At 41.5% G+C, this 22949-nt stretch overlaps 1 protein-coding gene across 4 annotated transcripts in view; it reads right to left on the reverse strand.

The window, feature by feature from the left end:
- AHCYL1 (adenosylhomocysteinase like 1) overlaps window positions 1–22949 on the reverse strand; it is a 494269-nt gene that overhangs the window by 175409 nt on the left and 295911 nt on the right. For all 4 annotated transcript variants that reach the window (XM_082247288.1, XM_082247287.1, XM_082247286.1 and 1 more), the window contains one exon: window positions 13324–13394. In XM_082247288.1, the coding sequence (XP_082103414.1) occupies window positions 13324–13394 (71 nt within the window). The remainder of the gene's footprint in view (window positions 1–13323; window positions 13395–22949) is intronic.

Below are 22949 nucleotides of genomic sequence, written 5' to 3' on the forward strand. Positions count from 1 at the left end.
TACCACACTCAGCTCACTTCACTTTTGGCAGATACAGACACATATAGGATTTTGGAAAGAGACCCCACTTTGCAATATAGACGTGAACTTAGTGCACTGGTAGAAAAGGGCTTTGATACACATATTCTTTGTAAAAAGGAAAAACAATATCTTGTACCAAACTTTAGTAGAATTCCTACTATCTATACCTTGCCGAAGGTTCACAAAGATCAGGTGAATCCTCCGGCAAGGCCCATTGTGAATGAGATCCAATCAGTATCGTCCAGGCGAGTACTTAGATCATTTTCTACAGACCAGCGTGATCCAATTGAGATCTTATTTACGGGATACCAAGACCTTCCTACTAGCCTTGAAGGATTTATCTTTACCTAATGATGAGGACATCTTCCTGGTGACAGGAGATGTTGCCTCATGATATACGATATACGATTATCCAACATGAGGATGTCCATGAGGAAGATGTTCCGGATTGCCAAAATAGGTTTTTAAGAGATGTTTTAGACGATTATTTGACGCACAATTATTTTTGGTTCCATGGAGAGTTTTACCAGCAACAGAAAGGGGTGGCAATGGGAGCCAAGTTCGCTCCAAGCCTGGCAAATATATTTATGGGTGAATGGGAGGACCGTTTTATCTATGCCTCCCAATATGAAGAACTAGTGATGTATCGTCGCTACATAGACGATTTGTTCTTTATTTGGGCTGGGAACGAATTCTCCCTGTTGGAATTTTGTCAAAAACTTAACACGAATTCCAACAACATCAAGCTGGACTTTAATTGGAGTCGTACTAATGTTCATTTCCTGGACGTGGAGGTATCCCTGCTGGAAGGTGGACTAAAGACTAAGGTCTATTTTAAGCCCACTGACCGGAACGGATATCTCCCCGTCCAGAGCGGACATCATCACAAATGGCTGTCTAACATCCCGAGGGGACAGTTTCTCTGAGTAAGGAGAAACTGCACCACGGATGATGATTATACCACCCAGGCTCATGTCCTAAAACAAAGATTTGTAGAAAAGGGATATGAAACATACAAACTTGATGCAACCATCACTGAGGTGGGTAGTTTCACTCAGGATGATTGTTTCAGGGACACTATAAGACAGCCTACACGTGATCACGAGTGGAGTTTTATAACTCAGTACAATGCTCAGTACCAGGATGTGGAACAGATTTTTAAAAAACATTGGGCTGTGTTATGCATGGACAAAGTTCTAGGTGGAGCGTTACCTGAGACCCCTTCATTTATCTATAGGAGAGGGCCCACTTTTGGGGATCAAGTGGTGAAAAAAGTGTTGGACCCTCCTAACAAACCTACTATGTTTTGGGATAAAACTACAGGTTTTTTCGCATGTAGGAAATGCAAAACATGTAGACAGGTACACACACACTTGAGGAATGCTTTGAGATTAACGACTTAATAACTTGTAACAGTACACATGTCGTGTACTGTTTGCAGTGTCCATGCAATAAGTTATATATTGGAAGAACTAAACGCACCATTGCTATTAGGGTATCAGAGCATATTGCAAACATCCGGAAAGGATTTAAAGATCATAACGTATCCTTACATTTTCGTGATCACCATAATAGAGATCCCACACAGCTTAGATTCTGGGGAGTGGAAAGGGTAGACCCAGTTTGGAGAGGATCCAATAGAGTTCGGGAACTCTCCAAACGTGAGACACACTGGATTTATCTTACAGAATCTTTACATCCCAAAGGTCTAAATATTGATTTAGACATTAACTGTTTTATCAGTAATGATTGAAACTCCCATTGGAATCTGATCCTCTATATTACCAATCCTTTTTTACAAATACTATTTATCTTGATGCCGTTTGATTAATTTTAGAAGATTTTATGAAATTTATTAATGTGTAATTTTATATAAAATTTTTTATCTATTGAGGTTTTTATGTTTATTAATGTGTCTAGATGTCTAGTACATATTAGAATATTTATAGTGATTTTATGGTATATGTTTTACACATCTTTTTTATATATGGAAGTGTTTTTTTTATATTCCTTATATATATATATATATATATATATATATATATATATATATATATATATTAAATTAATTCATATCCATTACTCTGATCTGCTAAGGTTTGCTTTTAGTGCGTACTGTTAATTTTCTTCACTCCTTTATCATTACTTATATTGCTTGCTTGCAACTTCAGTCCTGGCTATATGCCAATATGGACACGGGCGGAAGTGTATATGCATGCCACGTTTGGTGACCTTGTCTTCATCCCCTAGGTGACGACAACGTCACGCTTGTTTAGTCAGGCTTGGTTCCTGACCTGGGCTGTTGCCCGAGGTTCAAATTGTTCTCAAATTTATTGCCTGAGCTATGTTTTGGCCATAGGCCAATTGCTTTTCTTCTTTCTACCTATTCTGATTCTTTTCTTTCCTTTTTTATCCTGTTAGTTCTTCAGGTCTAGAGTACGGTCGGTATAACAAAGGTTTGTTTGATGCTTCCAGCTCGAGGTTTGCCTATGGCGGTGCCGGGATCCTAATAGCTAGAGTTCGTTCTGCCCTGCCATGATGCCTAACACACTACAAAATACACAGTAATATCTCCTAATGTACAAGGCTTTAATACCCCCACAAAATGCACAAAAGCTTTTCAATGCTACCACAAACTGGGAGCAGATATTCTGTTGTTACAGAAAACCCATTTTTCAAAAACATCGGCCCCTAAATTCCTCAATGCCAAATATACGCAATGTTATTTATCTGTGGGTCCCGAAAAGAAGTGCAGGGTAGTGATTTGTTTTTCCAAAAAGGTCCCTTTTACGCCCAGCACCATTGTTAGAGACAAAGAGGGTAGATATGTCATGACAGTGGGTAAAATAAATAACCAGGAGGTATCCTTTATCTCCTATTATGCTCCTAATGTGGGACAGGTAGATTTTTTTCGCAACATGTTAGAGGTACTGCTCCCTAAAAGAGGGGAGTGATAGTGTTGGGTGGTGATAGAAATCTTCCACTGGACCATGCTCTAGACAAATCGTGCCCTCACAAAACAGTCGTTAAAAGAGTCCAAAAACAGAGTAGTAAACTGGCGCAGTTAAGTTATTGCACCAGTATGACTTAATCGATGCCTGGAGAGAAAATAACCCATCTACTAGAGATTACACCTTCTTCTCACACGTCCATAACACATATTCGTGCATAGACCATATACTAGTACAAACACCTATGCTGTGATTCATCACCTTAGTAAAAATTTTGAATGCACCGTGGTCGGATCATGCTCCGATCCGACTGACATTTTCTGACCTATGGTCCAGACCATCCCTTTCATCCTGGAGATTGAATGCCTCCTTGCTCAATGACCCCATTATAAACCAAGAAAAAGAAAGAGAGATACGGTCTTTTTTCGCTGAAAACCTGCCTTCTGCTACGTCCCCTTCCAATAATTGGACGGCCCACAAAGCCGCCATTAGGGGAAAATCAATTCAACTAGCAGCCAGAACTAAGAGGATTAAACAACAGGAGGAAGCACTGGGTGGGAGGAACAGCGTAGATATTAGACACAAGATTGATATGGCAAGGGTGGCCCTGAATATAAGCCTCACAACGCGGGCTGAAAAATCTGTTCGCTGGGCTAGGCATACATTTTATGAAATGGGTGATAAATTCAACACTATGCTTTAGAGAAAATGAATGCCCTGGAATTACACAGCAGCCTTACCCAAGTTACGCCTTAAAAATGGTCAGGTGACAAAATCCGCAATCGGTAGTGACGGAATTTTTTGATTTTTACTCTGCTTTGTATGCCAAACCGGATCCATTGAGAGGCACAGGCTGACATGGAGAGTGTGCGAACTATCGCCCCATCTCTTTGATCAACGTTGACTTGAATTTTGACTTGACTTGAATTTTGACAAAGGTTCTGGCAACACAAATGAATTTGTTTTAGGCCCGTTATATACATCCGGACCAAGCAGGTTTTGTCCCCACCAGGCAAGCCTCAGATCCAACTAGGCAGGTCATAGATTTAATATCAGCAATTCACTTTGACTGGGATGCACAAAGGATAAGACGGGGGATGTTGCTATCCTTAGATGTCCACAAGGCATTCAACTCTATATCATGGGTCTATCTGCTTTATGTTATGGAGCGTTATAGTTTTGGCTCTCGCATTATGTCTCTACTCCGGGTGCTGTGGGATCACCCTACGGCCTCCATACTGATCAAGGGTCATCTGTCAAACTCCCTGAATATCCATAGGGGCACTTGTTAGGGATGTTCCCTTTCACCGCTACTATTTATATTAGCACTCGGCTAAACATAAATGTGTACATAAATAACATAAAATACTGAACATACAGTGCCTTGCGAAAGTATTCGGCCCCCTTGAACTTTGCAACCTTTTGCCTCATTTCAGGCTTCAAACATAAAGATATAAAACTGTAATTTTTTGTGAAGAATCAACAACAAGTGGGACACAATCATGAAGTGGAATGAAATTTTCTGGATATTTCAAACTTTTTTAACAAATAAAAAAACGAAAAATTGGGCGTGCAAAATTATTCAGCCCCCTTAAGTTAATACTTTGTAGTGCCACCTTTTGCTGTGATTACAGCTGTAAGTCACTTGGGTATGTCTCTATCAGTTTTGCACATCGAGAGACTGACATTTTTGCCCATTCCTCCTTGCAAAACAGCTCGAGCTCAGAGAGGTTGGATGGAGAGCATTTGTGAACAGCAGTTTTCAGTTCTTTCCACAGATTCTCGATTGGATTCAGGTCTGGACTTTGACTTGGCCATTCTAACACCTGGATATGTTTATTTGTGAACCATTCCATTGTAGATTTTGCTTTATGTTTTGGATCATTGTCTTATTGGAAGACAAATCTCCGTCCCAGTCTCAGGTCTTTTGCAGACTCCAGAATGGTCCTGTATTTGGCTCCATCCATCTTCCCATCAATTTTAACCATCTTCCCTGTCCCTGCTGAAGAAAAGCAGGCCCAAACCATGATGCTGCCACCACCATGTTTGACAGTGGGGATGGTGTGTTCAGGGTGATGAGCTGTGTTGCTTTTACGCCAAACATAACGTTTGGCATTGTTGCCAAAAAGTTCGATTTTGGTTTCATCTGACCAGAGCACCTTCTTCCACATGTTTGGTGCGTCTCCCAGGTGGCTTGTGGCAAACTTTAAACTACACTTTTTATGGATATCTTTAAGAAATGGCTTTCTTCTTGCCACTCTTCCATAAAGGCCAGATTTGTGCAGTATACGATTGTTGTCCTGTGGACAGAGTCTCCCACCTCAGCTGTAGATCTCTGCAGTTCATCCAGAGTGATCATGGGCCTCTTGGCTGCATCTCTGATCAGTCTTCTCCTTGTATGAGCTGAAAGTTTAGAGGGACGGCCAGGTCTTCGTAGATTTGCAGTGGTCTGATACTCCTTCCATTTCAATATTATCGCTTGCACAGTGCTCCTTGGGATGTTTAAAGCTTGGGAAATCTTTTTGTATCCAAATCCGGCTTTAAACTTCTCCACAACAGTATCTCGGACCTGCCTGGCGTGTTCCTTGTTCTTCATGATGCTCTCTCTGCGCTTTAAACTGACCTCTGAAACTATCACAGTGCAGGTGCATTTATACGGAGACTTGATTACACACGTGGATTCTATTTATCATCATTAGTCATTTAGGTCAACATTGGATCATTCAGAGATCCTCACTGAACTTCTGGAGAGAGTGTGCTGCACTGAAAGTAAAGGGGCTGAATAATTTTGCACGCCCAATTTTTCAGTTTTTTTATTTGTTAACAAAGTTTGAAATATCCAATAAATTTTGTTCCACTTCATGATTGTGTCCCACTTGTTGTTGATTCTTCACAAAAAATTAGTTTTATATCTTTATGTTTGAAGCTTGAAATGTGGCAAAAGGTTGAAAAGTTCAAGGGGGCCGAATACTTTTGCAAGGCACTGTAAATGTGTACTTTTTGCAGATGACATCTTAATGATGTTGTCTTCGCCCATCACCTCCATTCCAAATTTGTATTTGATACTCTGACATTTCTCTCATATCTCGGGACTCACAGTTAATCATGCTAAATCTCAGGAGTTAAATATCTCTTTTGAGGCTTTGAAACAGAATTTTGCATTCTAATGGCAATACAAAGCATTCCCTTACTTGGGAATACAACTCACTCCATCCCTGCACACTCTATATTCACAAAATTACCCTCCATTGTTCAAAAGTCTCTCAGAAGATCTGACTAGGTGGCAAAATCAACCTCCATCATGGTTCGGCAGAATGCACTCCCTAAAAATGATGGTGCTCCCAAAGGTTTTATATTTGTTCCATACTCTCCCAATAGCACTTAATATGACAGATATAGCATTGTTTCAAAGGAAATTAAATTAATATGGGGGGATAAGAGGCCCCGTGTGAACAGGCATGCTCTCCATGCCCCTAGGGGGAGAGGAGGATTGGGAGTTCCGGATCTACTGAAATATTATTATGCCTCTCAGCTGGCTCAACTAATAAGATCCCATACGCAAGCCACATACGCACTGTGGATGAAAGTAGAATCCTGCTCCAGTGGAGTGTGGCCCATCTCCCATTTGTTGTGGCTTTCGCCTAAGTCACCACCGGCTATCTTATGCCCATCATTGTCTCTCTCCCTGGGAATATGGGATAGGTTATCCAAAGCTTATAAGTTTATATCTCCTCATGGACCATTGGCTCCAGTGTTTCGAAACCCTGAGTTTGCACCAGGTCTAGAACCTCAGGCATTCTTATGGTGGATAAATAAAGGCATATTGCGCATCGCTGATATGTGTGATCATAGGGGGATGTATACCAAACAAGCTCTGATTGACAAATTTCAAATTGCCGGTGTCTGAACATTACAGGTACTCTCAGCTAGAACAATATATTAATGCCCTAAAAGGCACATCAGATCTCGCCTGTAGGACTCAAATGGAGTATTTATATGAAAAATTTGACACACTAAGAGGTCATATATGGGAAATATATATTATTCTTATGACATCTGAGACAAAGAGTTACATGGAGAAATGGGAAGTTGACCTGAATGAATCCTTGGAGTTGGAGGACTGGCATAAATAAGCATGCAACACCTCCAGGACCCTGATTAATACCTCCATCATTGAGGCGACTGATAAAGTTATTTTACGGTGGTACATGTTCCCAGTCAGACTGGCCGCCTATGTCTCGGGGCCTCTCCACTCTGTTTCCAGGGATGTGGTCAGAAGGGAACAGCGTTCCACATTTGGTGGCAGTGCCCCAAGGTAAGACGATACTGGATCAGGGTGTACAATTTTGTCTACTCCCTGACCCAGGTAAACCTACAAAAATCCCCAAAACAAGCGCTGTTGGGAGATGTGGTGGAGGGTGCCCCAAAACATGCCAAGTTGCTTAATAGATTTATATTTGTGGCAGCAAGAATATTGATTGCAAGGTCGTGGAAGTCGGCTGCCATACCCTTTGAATTGCTTAAGGCGAAATTATCTTGGATAATGATCAATGAGTGCCTCTCGGCCATACTTAATGGTAAAGTGCAACTTTTTGAAAAGGTTTGGAGCCGGTGGATTGCATATCATACATTGAGTGTGCTGGTATCCTTAGGTAATTAGCAGCATTTGCTCTACTTACATTTGACCTGAAGTAATTTTAACCTCCCTGGCGGTATTCCCGAGTATGGCTCGGGGTGGAATTTCAATGCCATTAGCGGTAACCCCGAGCCACACTCGGGGTACCGCCAGGGAGAAGTCACTGGATCCTGGAAGAGGTTACTTACCTTGTCCCCAGGATCCCGCGATGTATTCCAGCAGTGTACGGCGGCCGGATCTTCCACCTGATGCTGTGTTTCCCCCCGGCTTCCGTTCCCTGTGAGCGTTGCGTCGCAGGGGGGTGGAATGGGCGGCAAATTCAAAAAGTAAAACACACAAACACACTGATATATTGTAATCCTATTGGATTACATTACTAAATAAAATAAGTTGACCTTAGTTTGCCCCCCAGTGCCCGTGCCTGCAGTTTTACTGTACTTTATAATATATATATATATATATATATATATATATATATATATACACACAGTAGGGATCGAAAGTTTGGGCACCCCAGGTAAAAATGTATATTAATGTGCCTAAAGAAGCCAAGGAAAAATGAAAAAATCTCCAAAAGGCATCAAATTACAGATTAGACATTCTTATAATATGTCAACAAAAGTTAGATTTTATTTCCATCACTGTGACTTTCAAAATTACAGAAAACAAAAAAATGGCGTCTACAAAAGTTTGGGCACCCTGCAGAATTTATAGCATGCACTGCCCCCTTTGCAAGGCTGAGACCTGCCAGTGTCATGGATTGTTCTCAATCATCATCTGGGAAGACCAGGTAATGTCAATCTCAAAGGTTTTAAATGCCCAGACTCATCTGACCTTGCCCCAACAATCAGCACCATGGGATCTTCTAAGCAGTTGTCTAGAAAACTGAAAATAGTTGACGCTCACAAAGCTGGAGAAGGCTATAAGAAGATAGCAAAGCGTTTTCAGATGTCAATATGCTCTGTTCGGAATGTAATTAAGAAATGGCAGTCATCAGGAACAGTGGAAGTTAAAGCAAGATCTGGAAGACCAAGAAAAATATCAGACAGAACAGCTCGCAGGATTGTGAGAAAAAAAAATTCAAAACCCACGTTTGACTACACGATCCCTCCAAAAAGAACTGGCAGACACTGTGTAAGAAATCACCTATTGCTTCCTGGTTGCGTTCCACCCTTGGGTCAAGGTGGAACGCATACCGGACGTGATGACGCGGGACGTTGCATATGACGTCATTCTCGAGCGCCCCTTAAGGCTGCTATTTAGAACGGCATATGCACAAAGAAATTGTTCGTGCAACTGCTCACACAGGAAGCCTTACCTGTGACTCGTCCTTGTTTGCAAAGACGCCTACTGGAAGACCCTGTGCCGCTGAATCTCCTCACCAGTCCGGAACTTAGTTCTCCTACTTCACCCCAGATTCCTACTGCCTCAGATTCTACGGATCCTGAACTGCTGTTGTGATAAGTACCCCACAGGGGACCCTGGTTATTCTACTGCTACTTGTATTAGCACAAGTTACTCATTATTAACTACTTGCCTGCCTGCTTAAACTGCATACTCACTCATTACATTGCAAGAGGATTCCTCCTGTCTGTTTGCTTGCTCTCCCTTTGTGCTTAGCTACTATTACCTGTGCAGTCACTCCATTTCCATTTAGTATCCGCTGTGCTATATACTGCTGTGCTTCTGCTTTATATGTATGTCATATGTGTCCAGGGAATGGAAGTTCCACCACTATGATGAGTATAAGAGATTTAAGTTAACTGACTTAACATTATCTCTGCACATACTACTGAGTGGAATCTGCAGCTTACGATCCAGTCCCTTTACTAATAAAGAGAGAGCGTGACACACTGGAGTTGTGGTACACTATTCCACTATAAAGAGATACTTGTACAAATATGGTCTTCATGGAAGAGTCATCAGAAGAAAACCTCTTCTATGTCCTCACCACAAAAACCAGCGTTTGAACTTTGCAAATGAACATATAGACAAGCCTGATGCATTTTGGAAACAAGTTCTGTGGACCGATGAGGTTAAAATTGAACTTTTTGGCCGGAATGAGCAAAGGTACGTTTGGAGAAGAGGCACAGAATTTAATGAAAAGAACCTCTGTCCAACTGTTAAGCATGGGGGTGAATCAATCATGCTTTGGGGAAGTATTGCAGCCAGTGGCACAGGGAACATCTCACGAGTAGAAGGAAAAATTGATTCAATAAAATTTCAGCAAATTTTGGATGGTAACTTGATGCCATCTGTGAAAAAGCTGAAGTTAAAGAGAGGATGGCTTCTACAAATGGATAATGATCCTAAACAAACCTCGAAATCCACGGGGGATTACATCAAGAGGCATAAACTGAAGGTTTTGCCATGGCCTTCACAATCTCCTGACCTCAAAATAATTGAAAATCTATGGATAGACCTTAAAAGAGCAGTGCGTGACAGACAGCCCAGAAATCTCAAAGAACTGGAAGACTTTTGTAAGGAAGAATGGGCAAAGATACCTCAAACAAGAATTGAAAGACTCTTGGCTGGCTACAAAAAGCGTTTACAAGCTGTGATACTTGCCAAAGGGGGCAGTGCAAGATATTAACTCTGCAGGGTGCCCAAACGTTTGCAGACGCCATTTTTTAGTTTTCTGTTACTTTGAAAGTGTAAATGATGGAAATAAATTCTAACTTTTGTTGACATATTATAAGAATGTCTAATCTGTAATTTGATGCCTTTCGGAGATTTTTCCATCTTTCCTTGGCTTCTTTATGCACATTAATAAAAAATTTTACCTGGGGTGCCCAAACTTTCGATCCCCACTGTATACAGTGCCTTTGCGAAAGTATTCGGCCCCCTTGAACTTTGCGACCTTTTGCCACATTTCAGGCTTCAAACAAAGATATAAAACTGTAATTTTTTTGTGAAGAATCAACAAGTGGGACACAATCATGAAGTGGAACGAAATTTATTGGATATTTCAAACTTTGTTAACAAATAAAAAAACTGAAAAATTGGGCATGCAAAATTATTCAGCCCCTTTACTTTCAGTGCAACAAACTCTCTCCAGAAGTTCAGTGAGGATCTCTGAATGATCCAATGTTGACGTAAATGACTAATGATGATAAATAGAATCCACCTGTGTGTAATCAAGTCTCCGTATAAATGCACCTGCAATGTGATAGTCTCAGAGGTCCGTTTAAAGCGCAGAGAGCATCATGAAGAACAAGGAACACACCAGGCAGGTCTGAGATACTGTTGTGGAGAAGTTTAAAGCCGGATTTGGATACAAAAAGATTTCCCAAGCTTTAAACATCCCAAGGAGCACTGTGCAAGTGATAATATTGAAATGGGAGTATCAGACCACTGCAAATCTACGAAGACCTGGCCGTCCCTCTAAACTTTCAGCTCATACAAGGAGAAGACTGATCAGAGATGCAGCCAAGAGGCCCATGATCACTCTGGATGAACTGCAGAGAACTACAGCTGAGGTGGGAGACTGTCCATAGGACATCAATCAGTCGTATACTGCACAAATCTGGCCTTTATGGAAGAGTGGCAAGAAGAAAGACATTTCTTAAAGATATCCATAAAAAGTGTCGTTTAAATTTGCCACAAGCCACCTGGGAGACACACCAAACATGTGGAAGAAGGTGCTCTGGTCAGATGAAACCAAAACCTAACTTTTTGGCAACAATGCAAAACGTTATGTTTGGCGTAAAAGCAACACAGCTCATCACCCTGAACACACCATCCCCACTGTCAAACATGGTGGTGGTAGCATCATGGTTTGGGCCTGCTTTTCTTCAGCAGGGACAGGGAAGATGGTTAAAATTGATGGGAAGATGGATGGAGCCAAATACAAGACCATTCTGGAAGAAAACCTGATGGAGTCTGCAAAAGACCTGAGACTGGGACGGAGATTTGTCTTCCAGCAAGACAATGATCCAAAACATAAAGCAAAATCTACAATGGAATGGTTCACAAATAAACATATCCAGGTGTTAGAATGGCCAAGTCCAAGCCCAGACCTGAATCCAATCGAGAATCTGTGGAAAGAACTGAAAACTGCTGTTCACAAACGCTCTCCATCCAACCTCACTGAGCTCGAGCTGTTTTGCAAGGTGGAATGGGCAAAAATGTCAGTCTCTCGATGTGCAAAACTGATAGAGATACCCCAAGCGACTTACAGCTGTAATTGCAGCAAAAGGTGGCGCTACAAAGTATTAACTTAAGGGGGCTGAATAATTTTGCACGCCCGATTTTTCAGTTTTTTATTTGTTAAAAAAGTGTGAAATATCCAATAAATTTCGTTACACTTCATGATTGTGTCCCACTTGTTGTTGATTCTTCACAAAAAATTACAGTTTTATATCTTTATGTTTGAAGCCTGAAATGTGGCAAAAGGTCGCAAAGTTCAAGGTGGCTGAATACTTTGGCAAGGCACTGTATATATATATATATATATATATATATATATATATATATATATATATATATATATATATAGATATATAGATATATATACACACACTTTAACTTTAATACACTTTTATTTATACTTACTTATTATATTATAATTTATGATTTTGTGTTTCAAACTTTATCATACCCGAGATGTTATAAAGAAGAATGCTCAGTGAAAAAAAATCATATGTAAATAGTTGGTTTGGGCTGCTCGTCCTTAAGAATTACATGCAAAATAATGGTACCGCTTTCAGCACCTAAAATCTGAAATAATCATACCACCAGGGAGGTTAATCATCCTACAATCTGAAATTTTCTCACAATATTTCTTATCTTATCCTTTCTTCTACTTTCCTCTTTCTCTTCTTTCGGTTGGTCTTACCCAACACAACTTCTTTGATGTTCCCTTTATGGTTTCGTTTTAAAGACTAAAAATGAGAAAATGCCTTAGAGTTGATGGGTTGGGGACAATAGGGGACTTGTTTGCATTGTCTATTAAAGCGGAGTTCCAGCCTTTTCACTCACCTGTCCAACGGTCCAGCGATGCGGCCGCCCGAAGCCTCGATCCTCTCCCTCTGGTCTCGGCGGCGCCGGCATCACTGCTGTGGGCACCCGGCTGTGACAGTTTGCGGCTTCACAGCCGGGTACCCACTGCGCATGCGCGAGTCGCGCTGCGCGTCTTGATTGGCCGGCAATCTTCTGGGACCTCTGACATGTCCCAGAAGATTGCAGGGAGGGAGGGGGAGAGGAGAACTTCCGTTCCGGGGCGCTGCGGCGCTCCGAGCGGAAGTGGGAGCGGGTACCTGTCAAAACTAGGTACCCGCTCCCCCCCCAAAAAATGACATGCCAAATGTGGCATGTCAGGGGGTTAGAATACCTAAAGCAGAAGTTCCACTTTTGGGTGGAACTCCGCTTTAATGTTTACCTCAGTCGAAGTCCACCTAACTCGTGTATGTTCCTTCAAAGCTAATGACAGTATCTAGTTATATGATTGATTTTGTTAATTTGCCACATTGTCTGTATAATATTGCTCATCTGTTTTTTTATATGTTGAAAAATTCAATAAAAACATTGAAAAGAGAAAAAAAGAAATTGTGAATAAAAGGTAGCTGTGGTTAGGACCCCCTGACATTGTTATAGTTTTTCCAAACTTTTGTCATTGTCACAATAGGACAGTTTGGTCTGCATGTTAACATCAAGGAAAAAATATAATTAAAAACATTTCAAAATAAAAATAAAAAACCCTGTATACCTGGTTACCTGTACAAGTGATGACTACATCCACCTGCCGTATAACTTCATTTAGTTTAACCAGCCGAAAACCTTCCATGCTGTATGAAAAAGAAGGCATGAACATTAAAAAAACATCTAACAAACTGCATAAAATTAAACATGACAGAGAATACAATAAAAGTTAATAGCTACTTCTTATACCCATGTATTCAATTATTAAAGTGTTACTGAACCCACAACAGTAAAATCAGTCTGTATATGCAGTAAAGGATTCTTGTTAGATCCTGAGGAGTTAATACTGCACATTAAAAAAGAGAGGTCTAGCAATGCAGACCTGAAATGTGGACTTTAAGGGCACATCATAAGATAGACACTAAGCCAAATATTAAAAATGAATATTTTATTAATTATTATAAAAGAGACAAAACAAGTATAGCTAAGACTGAGGGAAAATACCCTCAATTTTAATTAGTAGTACTCCAAAATGGGATAGAGCCATTATATCAAGGTACAGTACATATATGATACAAAATTACTCAGCTGAAGATTTGTCTGATTTAAGGTCAACGCGTTTCGCGGCGAGCTTCATCAGGACCACAGACGGGTAGAAATATTCTCTTAACGGTACAAAGATGTATATTGCTTATGGCAAGCTTGGGAAGTAGGGTCCTCACACACCCATATAGGATACTAGAATTCCCAGTACGGGATAAGGGAAGGTGGTAATCTGGGCATGTGTGTATGTTGGGACAATCTCATATTTAACAAAGAGAAGGGAAGCTGGTTTCCACGTCAAAACATCAAAAAGGAACCAGAGGGGTCCAGCATATTAAGAGTTGTTGGAGAAAAAGAACATAGGAGAGTGTATTTATCCCAAAAGCAATAAAGTATGTTGGGCGAAAATGTGTAGCATAAACCTCAGCAACAGTGCAGGGATTTCAAGCTGGCAAGTATAAAGGAACTTCTAGACATCACTCTGGATAGAGTGAATAAGAGATAAGCTCACATAAAAGGAAAGGTCACTTGATATTATAGAAGCATGCAGGTATCCCAGTCCTGTACACACATGGCTGTGCCTGCTCACCGTCCCGCTAATACTGCACATTGTGTAAAAAGGCTGTTTGATCCAGTCTTCTCTGAATCTCCTCTCCTTTCACTGTCCCCAATATATCTCCTGATCATACAGAACCTTTGGAGTGACTCTGCACATGCTCAGTTTGGTGTGTATTGCTAGACAGTTTTTTTTTTCTTGGTAGGGTGCATGTGATCAGCACTGGGCCAATCAGCACTGTCCAGACAGAAGATCAGGGGCCCTGCAGCCTCATAGACCAGTCAGAGGAGAATGAAAACTCCTCCTACAAGATTTAACCAGACACTTAAAGTCTCAAGACACCTAAAGGTTGCTGATGATAAAAGGTATTTAGCAGTATATATTTATTAAAATATTTGCATTTCCATGTTCTGTGTACTGCGGGAGACCAGATACAGTAAATGCAGGGTTCTGGGTTTTGTAACGCAAGCAAATTCTTTCTAAAATGTATTATTGATCTTAAAAGTATATCTAAAGTCAAAATTTTTCTTTATTTAAAGAATTTGAAATTTTAAAAACACCAAGGCATTAAATATATAGTGTAGAATTTAAGCTCAAATGAGAAATTCATCCAAAACTACATAATGAGTGTAAAAATTGAGAAAACAAATTGCAGAAAACAAATAAAAAATTAAGATAAAAATGTTAAATAAAGGGCAGTGAATCTAATCTGTAGGCAGTGTGAGTATGAGCAGTATAGAGTGCAAATGCGCACGGGCAGAACTATCCCTTATCTTTTATTTTTGTTATATGTTTTGCAGTACAGCTTGCATTTGTAATTTGCGAGGTTTCCTAATAAAGTATTATATCACTTACTTTTAAAGGTGCACCAAATGGAAATTTTGCTGCTGAAACCAAAAATGCAGGATGCACTAGGCCGAAAACCAAAACTGAAAATTATTTTTTTAAAAATATATATATTTTTTATATATAAAATTGTATTATATTAAATTTTTTATTATTATACATTTAAATGAATAAGAATTTATTGTGGGCCATTATTGGCACCATTAGCGCAAGAAAAATGTATCCCTTTAAAATTCTATGTAGATCTTCACACTTCATTGCGTTTCCGTTGTGGTGTTAAAAATCTTACTTGCTGCAATTTTTGTAAGTTAAAGAAAAACGCACCAAAAATGCACTGAAATACATTGAAAGCACATCAATAACGCACCCATGTTACAATTTTAAAGCAGTGTTTCCATATGACCTATGAAAGGCACACCATAAGCACAGTAAAATGGTGGAAAAATCCTGGCTAAATCATGGTAACATCACATGCGTTTTCAGCCCTATTATCAGCACCTTTTTCTCTAATTAGCAAAATGCTGATAACACTATTTTTGGCCGATATGTTTCGGCAGCCGAAATTTTGGTGCAACTTTACTTACTTTATACAATGCCACAAAGATGGCTATATATATATATATACACACACACACTGCTCAGTATATAGGAGTACGCCACTTTTGAAAAGTAAGATTTTAATCAATAGCTCAATGAACGCAAGAACAATTTCCAAAATTTTAACAAAACTGAGTCTTATAGAATATTTGTTTAGCCCAGGGGTCCTCAAACTTTTTAAACAGGGGGCCAGGTCACGGTCCCTCAGACACTGTTGGGGGACAGACTTTAGTTTGAAAAAAAGAACAAATTCCAATGCGCATATTTTATTTGTAGTGCAGAAAAAACAGGAAAAACAATACAATATTTATTGTTTTATTAATATATATATATATATGACCACAGCGTGCCCCTTTTCAATGCAGAGTGACCACAGCATGCGCCCTTTCAATGCACAGTGACCACAGCGTGCCTCCTTTCAATGCACAGTGACCACAGCGTGCCTCCTTTCAATGCAGAGTGACCACAGCGTGCCCCCTTTCAATGCACAGTGACCACAGCGTGCCCCCTTTTAATGCAGAGTGACCACAGTGTGCCCCCTTTCAATGCAGAGTGACCACAGTGTGCCCCCCTTCAATGCAGAGTGACCACAGTGTGCCCCCCTTTAATGCAGAGTGACCACAGCGTGCCCCCTTTTAATGCAGAGTGACCACAGCGTGTCCCCATCAATGCAGAGTGACTACAGCGTGCCCCCTTTCAGTGCAGAGTGACCACAGCGTGCCCCCTTTCAATGCCGAGTGACCACAGCGTGCCCCCTTTCAATGCAGAGTGACCAGCGTGCCATTCCCCCATCAACGCAGAGTGACCACAGCGTGCCCCCTTTCAATGCAGAGTGAACACAGCGTGCCCCCTTTCAATGCAGAGTGATCACAGCGTGCCCCCTTTCAATGCAGAGTGACCACAGCGTGCCCCCATCACTGCAGAGAGACCAGTGCACTTACCTGCAGCGGCAGCTTCTCCTCAGTCCCCCGCGTCTCCTCGAGTCCTCCCGCCTCCACCTCGGCCAATGGCATGGGTTCGCCTTTTGGCCAATCAGGAAGCGGGTCTCGGACCCGCTTCCTGATTGGCCAGGAGGAGGATCCGTGTGACAATAGCGAATTTTCATTCGCTATTGACACACAAATGGGTGGGCTAGGGCGCAGTGCTCTGCGCCCTGGGTCCACCCTTTTCTGAAGCCTATTAGAGCTTCAGTGAGTGACAGGCAGTCAGCCCTATGCCGATCCCAGCCGGGGGGCAAGGTTCAGGACCCTGGCGGGCCGCATCCGTTTGAGGACCCCTGGTTTAGCCTATTACATGAAAGTAAGGTTAATAATAGAGCTTTGATTACAAAATTTTAAGTTTTTTGCATCAAAATACTTGATGCAAAAGTGAATACACCCCACCACAAAAACTACTACATCTAATATTTTATATGACCTCCATGATTTGTAAGGACAGCACCAAGTCCACTAGGCATTGAATGAACAAGTTGGCGACATTGCAACATCTATCTTTTTCCATACTTCAAGAACGACCTCTTTTAACCCGTTCCAGACTGCCCGCCGCAGTTTTATGTGGGTACTTTGACATTAAATGCTGGTGTTATGGCAGCAGAGGTGCCCCTCCTGCCGCTTGCTGGTCCTTTTCCCCGCTTACCGGAGCCGTCAGTAGCAGGGAAACCGATCCGGTCCTTTCAGCTCCTAGGCAGGAAGTCAAGTGAAGGCAAGATGGCCCCCACTCGACTCCTTGGAGGACCCATTTTTTTCTTGCCTTGCTTTTTAGGGAAGATGTGAGATCTGAGGTCTTTTTGACCCCAGATCTCACATTAAGGCTGCATTCACATGTCAGCGTATAATCGCAGGCAGAACCGCCGCGGTTCCGCCCGCGATTCGGAGATTTATTGCAAATCGCGGGACGCCTAGCGTTGCCCGTTGATTTGCAATAGCCCCCCAAACGCCGAGCGATGTTGCCGCGATTTACGCCCGCCGAATCGCGGCAACATCGCGCAAACAAAATCGCGGGACGCAATACGCTCCAAAAAAGTACAAGAGCTTCTTTGGAGCGTATTGCGTCCCGCGATTTTGTTTGCGCAATGTTGCCGCGATTCGGCGGGCGTAAATCGCGGCAACATCGCTCGGTGTTTGGGGGGCTATTGCAAATCAACGGGCAACGCTAGGCGTCCCGCGATTTGCAATAAATCTCCGAATCGCGGGCGGAACCGCGGCGGTTCTGCCCGCGATCATACGCTGACATGTGAATGCAGCCTAAAGAGGACTTCCTTAAGGAGTTTGTTATCTTTCCTCACATTAAAGAGGACCTGTCCTGCTTATTTCTATTACAAAGGATGTTTTTATTCCTTGTAATAGGAATAAAAGTGATCAAAAAATTATTTTTAACCCATTCTGGACCGAAAGGATTTGCCCCCTTAATGACCAGGCCATTTTTTGCGATTCAGCACTGCGTTACTTTGACATTTGCGCGGTCGTGCGATGCTGTACATAAATAAAATTGATGTCCTTTTTTCGCACAAATAGAGCTTTTGTTTGGTTGTATTTGATCACCTGCGCAATTTTTATTTATTGAGCTATAAACAAAAAAAGAGCAACAATTCTGAAAAAAAAAAATATATATATATATATATATATTTTTCACTTTCTGTTATATCACATTCCCAAAAAAGAAATTTAAAAATCAAATTTTTTCATCCTTTTAGGCCAATTTGTATTCTGCTACATATTTTTGGTAAAAAAAATCCCAATAAGCGTATTTTGTTTGGTATGCGCAAAAGTTATTGCATCTATAAACTAGGGGAAAGATTTATATCATTTTTATTTTTTTTTCTACTAGTAATGGCAGCGATCTGCGATTTTTAGCGGGACTGCGACATTGTGGCGGACAGACTGGACCCCCTAACTGACATTTTTGGGGGGACCAGTGGCATTACTACAGTAATCAGTGCTAAGAATATGCACCGTTACTGTAATAATGACACTGGCAGGGAATGGGGTTAACACAGGGGTGATCAAAGGGTTAACTGTGAGCCTAGGGGAGTGTTTTATAACTGTATGGGGGAGGGACTTGTGAAATGAACACAAATAAATAGATAAATAGGAGCCTGCTGTGTTCACAACAGTAGACCGTCGTTCTCTCTCAGCAGGGGGGGGGGGCGTGGGGGGCGATTGCGGGTGCCCGGTGGCAATCACAGCCGCTGGCCCCGTGGATCAGCCTCCACCGCTGCCTAGTAGGCTCCGGTGGCACACGCTCGACATCTGGAGCGCTCCCGCGAATCGCCGTACAGGCACGGCGGTTTGCGCAACCGAGCCAGCTTGCCATAGTATATCTGCGGCAGGCGGTCGGCAAGTGGTTAAAGGGACAGTGTAAAAATAAAAGGCAAAATAAATAAGAAAAAACATATTTAAAGCGCCCTGTCCCTTTGAGCTCTTGCGCAGAAGCGAACGCATACGCAGGCCATGCCCACATATGTAAACAGTGTTCAAACCACATATGTGAGGTATCGTCTCGATCGTTGGCGCGAGAGCAATAAATCTAGCCCTAGAACTCCTCTGTAACTCTAAACCGGTAACCTGTACAGATTTTTAAAACATATCAAATGGAGATTTTTAACTACCAATGTTTTCGCAATTCCTCGAGTGTGCGCAATTTTGAAGCATGACATGTTGGATATCTGTTTACTTGGCGTAACATTATCTTTCACATTATAGAAAAAAAATTGGGCTACCTTTACAGTGTTCTAATTTTGAAGGCAAAAAAATATATTTTTTTGCAACGATCTCCATTTTATTCTCTAGGGTTTCTGGAAAAAAAAATATATATATATATAATGTTTGGGAGTTCTAAGTAATTTTTCCATCAAAAAATACTGATTTTAACTTGTAAACAACAAATGTCAGAAATAGGCCTAGTCCTTAAGTGGTTAAAGCCTTGATGCTGGATGGAGAATGATGCTCAACTTGTCTCTTCAGAATTCCCCATAGGTGTTTGATTGGGTTCAGATCAGGAGACATACAGTACTTGATCACTTTCACCCTGTTCTTCTTCAGAAATGCAAGTGGCCTTAGATGTGTGTTTTGGGTCAATGTCGTGTTCGAAAAGTGCACAGACCAAGGACACGGAGTGACAGTAGCATCTTCTTTTTCAATATAGAGCAGTACATCTGTGAAATTATGATGGGGGGGGGGGGGGTACTTTTAAGGTATCAGTTGTTGTACGTGCTGCATCAGGGTCACACACTTATCCGAGATAGCGCAGGAACCACACTCCTAGAGTAATACATTTTCATGTAAATTCAAGATACCGTCAATGAAATGCAGCTCTGCGGCACTAACAGCACTAATGCAGCCCCACAAAAGGACACTCTCACCACCATGTTTTACTGTAGGCACCATGCATTTTTCATTGTACTCCTCACCTTTGCAAAGCCATCAGTACAAAAAACATTCATCTTGGTCTCATCACTCCAGGGTACAGAGTCCCAGTAGTCGTCTTCTTCTTCAGCATGGGCCCTGGCAAATTCTAGGCAGGCTTTTTCGTGCATGGGTTTTAGGAGAGGCTTCCTTCATTGATGACACCCATGCATACCATTCCTCTGCAGCGTATGCTGTATTGTGTCACGGGAAACAATCACCCCAGTTTGGCTTTCTACTTTTTTAGCTAACTGCGGTTAACTTGCATGGTGATTTCCTTCAACCCTTCTCATCAGAAGACGCTCCTGTCGAGGTGCTAACTTCCATGTACGGCCTGGACATCTCTGTGAGATTGTTGCAGTTCCATCTTTGTTACATTTTTGTATCTCTTTTGCTAACGTATTCTGACTGATAAGTAAAGCTTTCCTGATCTTCTTGTAGCCTTCACCTTTCTTGTGTTAAGAAAATACATTCTTTCTCAGGCCTTGTGACATTTCTCTTCCATGTGGTGCCATTGCTAACAGCATTAAATGGGAAGGGGCTTTCTTTGTTAAGTAATGCCCTTATATAATCAACTGTTTGCTGGACACTGGTTTAATAATTAATTTGATTTACCTGTAATTGAATTATTGTTAACTAAGATTTTGTTGTCTAAAATGTAGCTTTGCTCCTAAGACTTTCATTGGGTGTGTATTCATTTTTGCAACCTGGTCTTGAATGAATTTGTAAGGAAAAATTGGATTTTTGTCTTACAGTAAAATCCTTATCTCTGATGTTCATTGACGGACACAGCTCCATATCTTCTTGACCGTTGGGTTATGCTGCCCCCTACAGGAGTAGGACACTAGGGGGAAAAAATTGACTACGCCTATAGGGCAGTCCTAGGGTGTATACTCCCACTTCCTGCTATAGGACTTCAGTTTTGTAACAAGCAGTGTCAGAATAATACATAACTTAACTTCACAAGGCATGGGTGCTGTGTCCGCCAATGAACATCAGAGAAAAAGGATTTTATGGTAAGACAAAAATCCAATTTTCTCTTTCGTTCATTGACGGACACAGCTCCATATCTTCTTGGCCCAAAGCAGCACCAGCCTGAGGGGTGGGAAAAACATAAATTCCCAAATTGCTAAACGTAGCCAACCAGGTAACCAAAGGGCTCAACCAGGAGCTCACCTACCACAGAAAAATACACCCTCAAGAGGCATGAGCCTCTGCAACAGCAGCCTGCAAAACCATGCGGCCAAAAGCAGCATCCACCTTGTAAAACTTAGTGGATGTGTGCACAGACGACCAGGTGGCCGCCTTGCAAACCTGGACCACTGACAACCCTCTGTCCTTCAGTACTTGGCTTTCAATAGCCAAGCCGTTAAAGCCAGCGATCGTAAAGCACGATGGAAGATTGGTCCTTGAGACAAAAGAGGGAGTCGCCAAGGAGCATAAGCTACCAGTCTTACCAGGCCTGTGTACCAAGACCATTAAGGCCAGTCTGGGACCATCAGAATGACTGGAATCCCATCTGCCGCGATTCTGCGCAGAAGTTTCAGCAGAAGCTGTAGCTGAGGAAAAGCATATATTAGACAATACTGGCCCCAAGGCGTCTGCCAAAGGATCGTGAGATCTTGTCACAAACCTCTGAACCTTACGGTTGAGACGAGAGCCTAACAGGTCCACCTCGGGGTCCCCCACCGGAGACACAGTTGTTGAAACACCTCCGGGTGAAGGGACCATTCGCCCGGACTCAGGGCCTGCCGACTGAGATAGTCTGCCTGCCAATTTTCCACCCCTGGAATATGCACAGCAGAGAGGGCTGGAACAAATTGTTCTGCCCACCCTAGAATGACGGCCACATCTTTGGCCACTGGTGCATTTTTGTTGCCCTCTTGATGGACAGCCGTGGCATTGTCCAATTGAATCCTTACCGGATATTAGCAACAATTTCTTTATATCATTGATATAGTAGGTGGGAACTTTATTTGAAGAAGGGTTGTGTATCATTTTGGTCTTAAACTTTATCTAAGCAAACATATATCTTAAAGCTAGACACTATTCTTGACAGAAAAGTGACATGAAGGTATACATCCATAAGATTTAAGTTTCTTTCCAAGGCTTAGGTAAGAAGGTTATCTTTGAGAAAATAATGAAATTAAATCCAATGTCCCAAACTTGTATGTAATCCAACAGTGCTCCCTGGTGATCTTTAAAGTCATATCAGTAGAAAAAAGTGTGTGTGTCCTGCGCTATGGTGCCGCTGTTCAAAAATCTTACGATTTTAAGCTATTATGAGATTACACACAGCGCAAGAATAGGTGTGCTTTGGGGAAAGTGCAAATAGCAAGATGCAAAAATGCAAAGTATATAGAAAAAAGTGCTAGCTGGTCAAATACAGTACATGCATATTGGACCATAAACCTTAAATAAATAAGCTCATATAATTGGTCAAGCTAAAGTGCAAAAACAGTGCTAATTCTCCCAAATAAATAAACTCATATAGTTGGTCAAGTTAAAGTGCAAAACAGTGCTAATTCTCCATAATACATAATGTGTAAATATACAACAAATATGGACCAATAATAAATAAACGTAAGAAGAAATCTTTTCTTATTCTTATAAGTCCCAAAAGTTCAATTTTAGCAAGTAACCAGTGAAGAAAAAGTGCAATGTGCTCTTTGCTCCTTAGTATGCAGATCAGTGCCAATCCATGCAAATAAGGTGCAATCTTGTGCAGTTCCACTCCCTTTGGATGATTCCACTTA

This window comes from Pelophylax lessonae, assembly GCF_965119305.1.
Source record: "Pelophylax lessonae genome assembly, chromosome: 2".
Classification (NCBI taxonomy): Eukaryota; Metazoa; Chordata; class Amphibia; order Anura; family Ranidae; genus Pelophylax; species Pelophylax lessonae.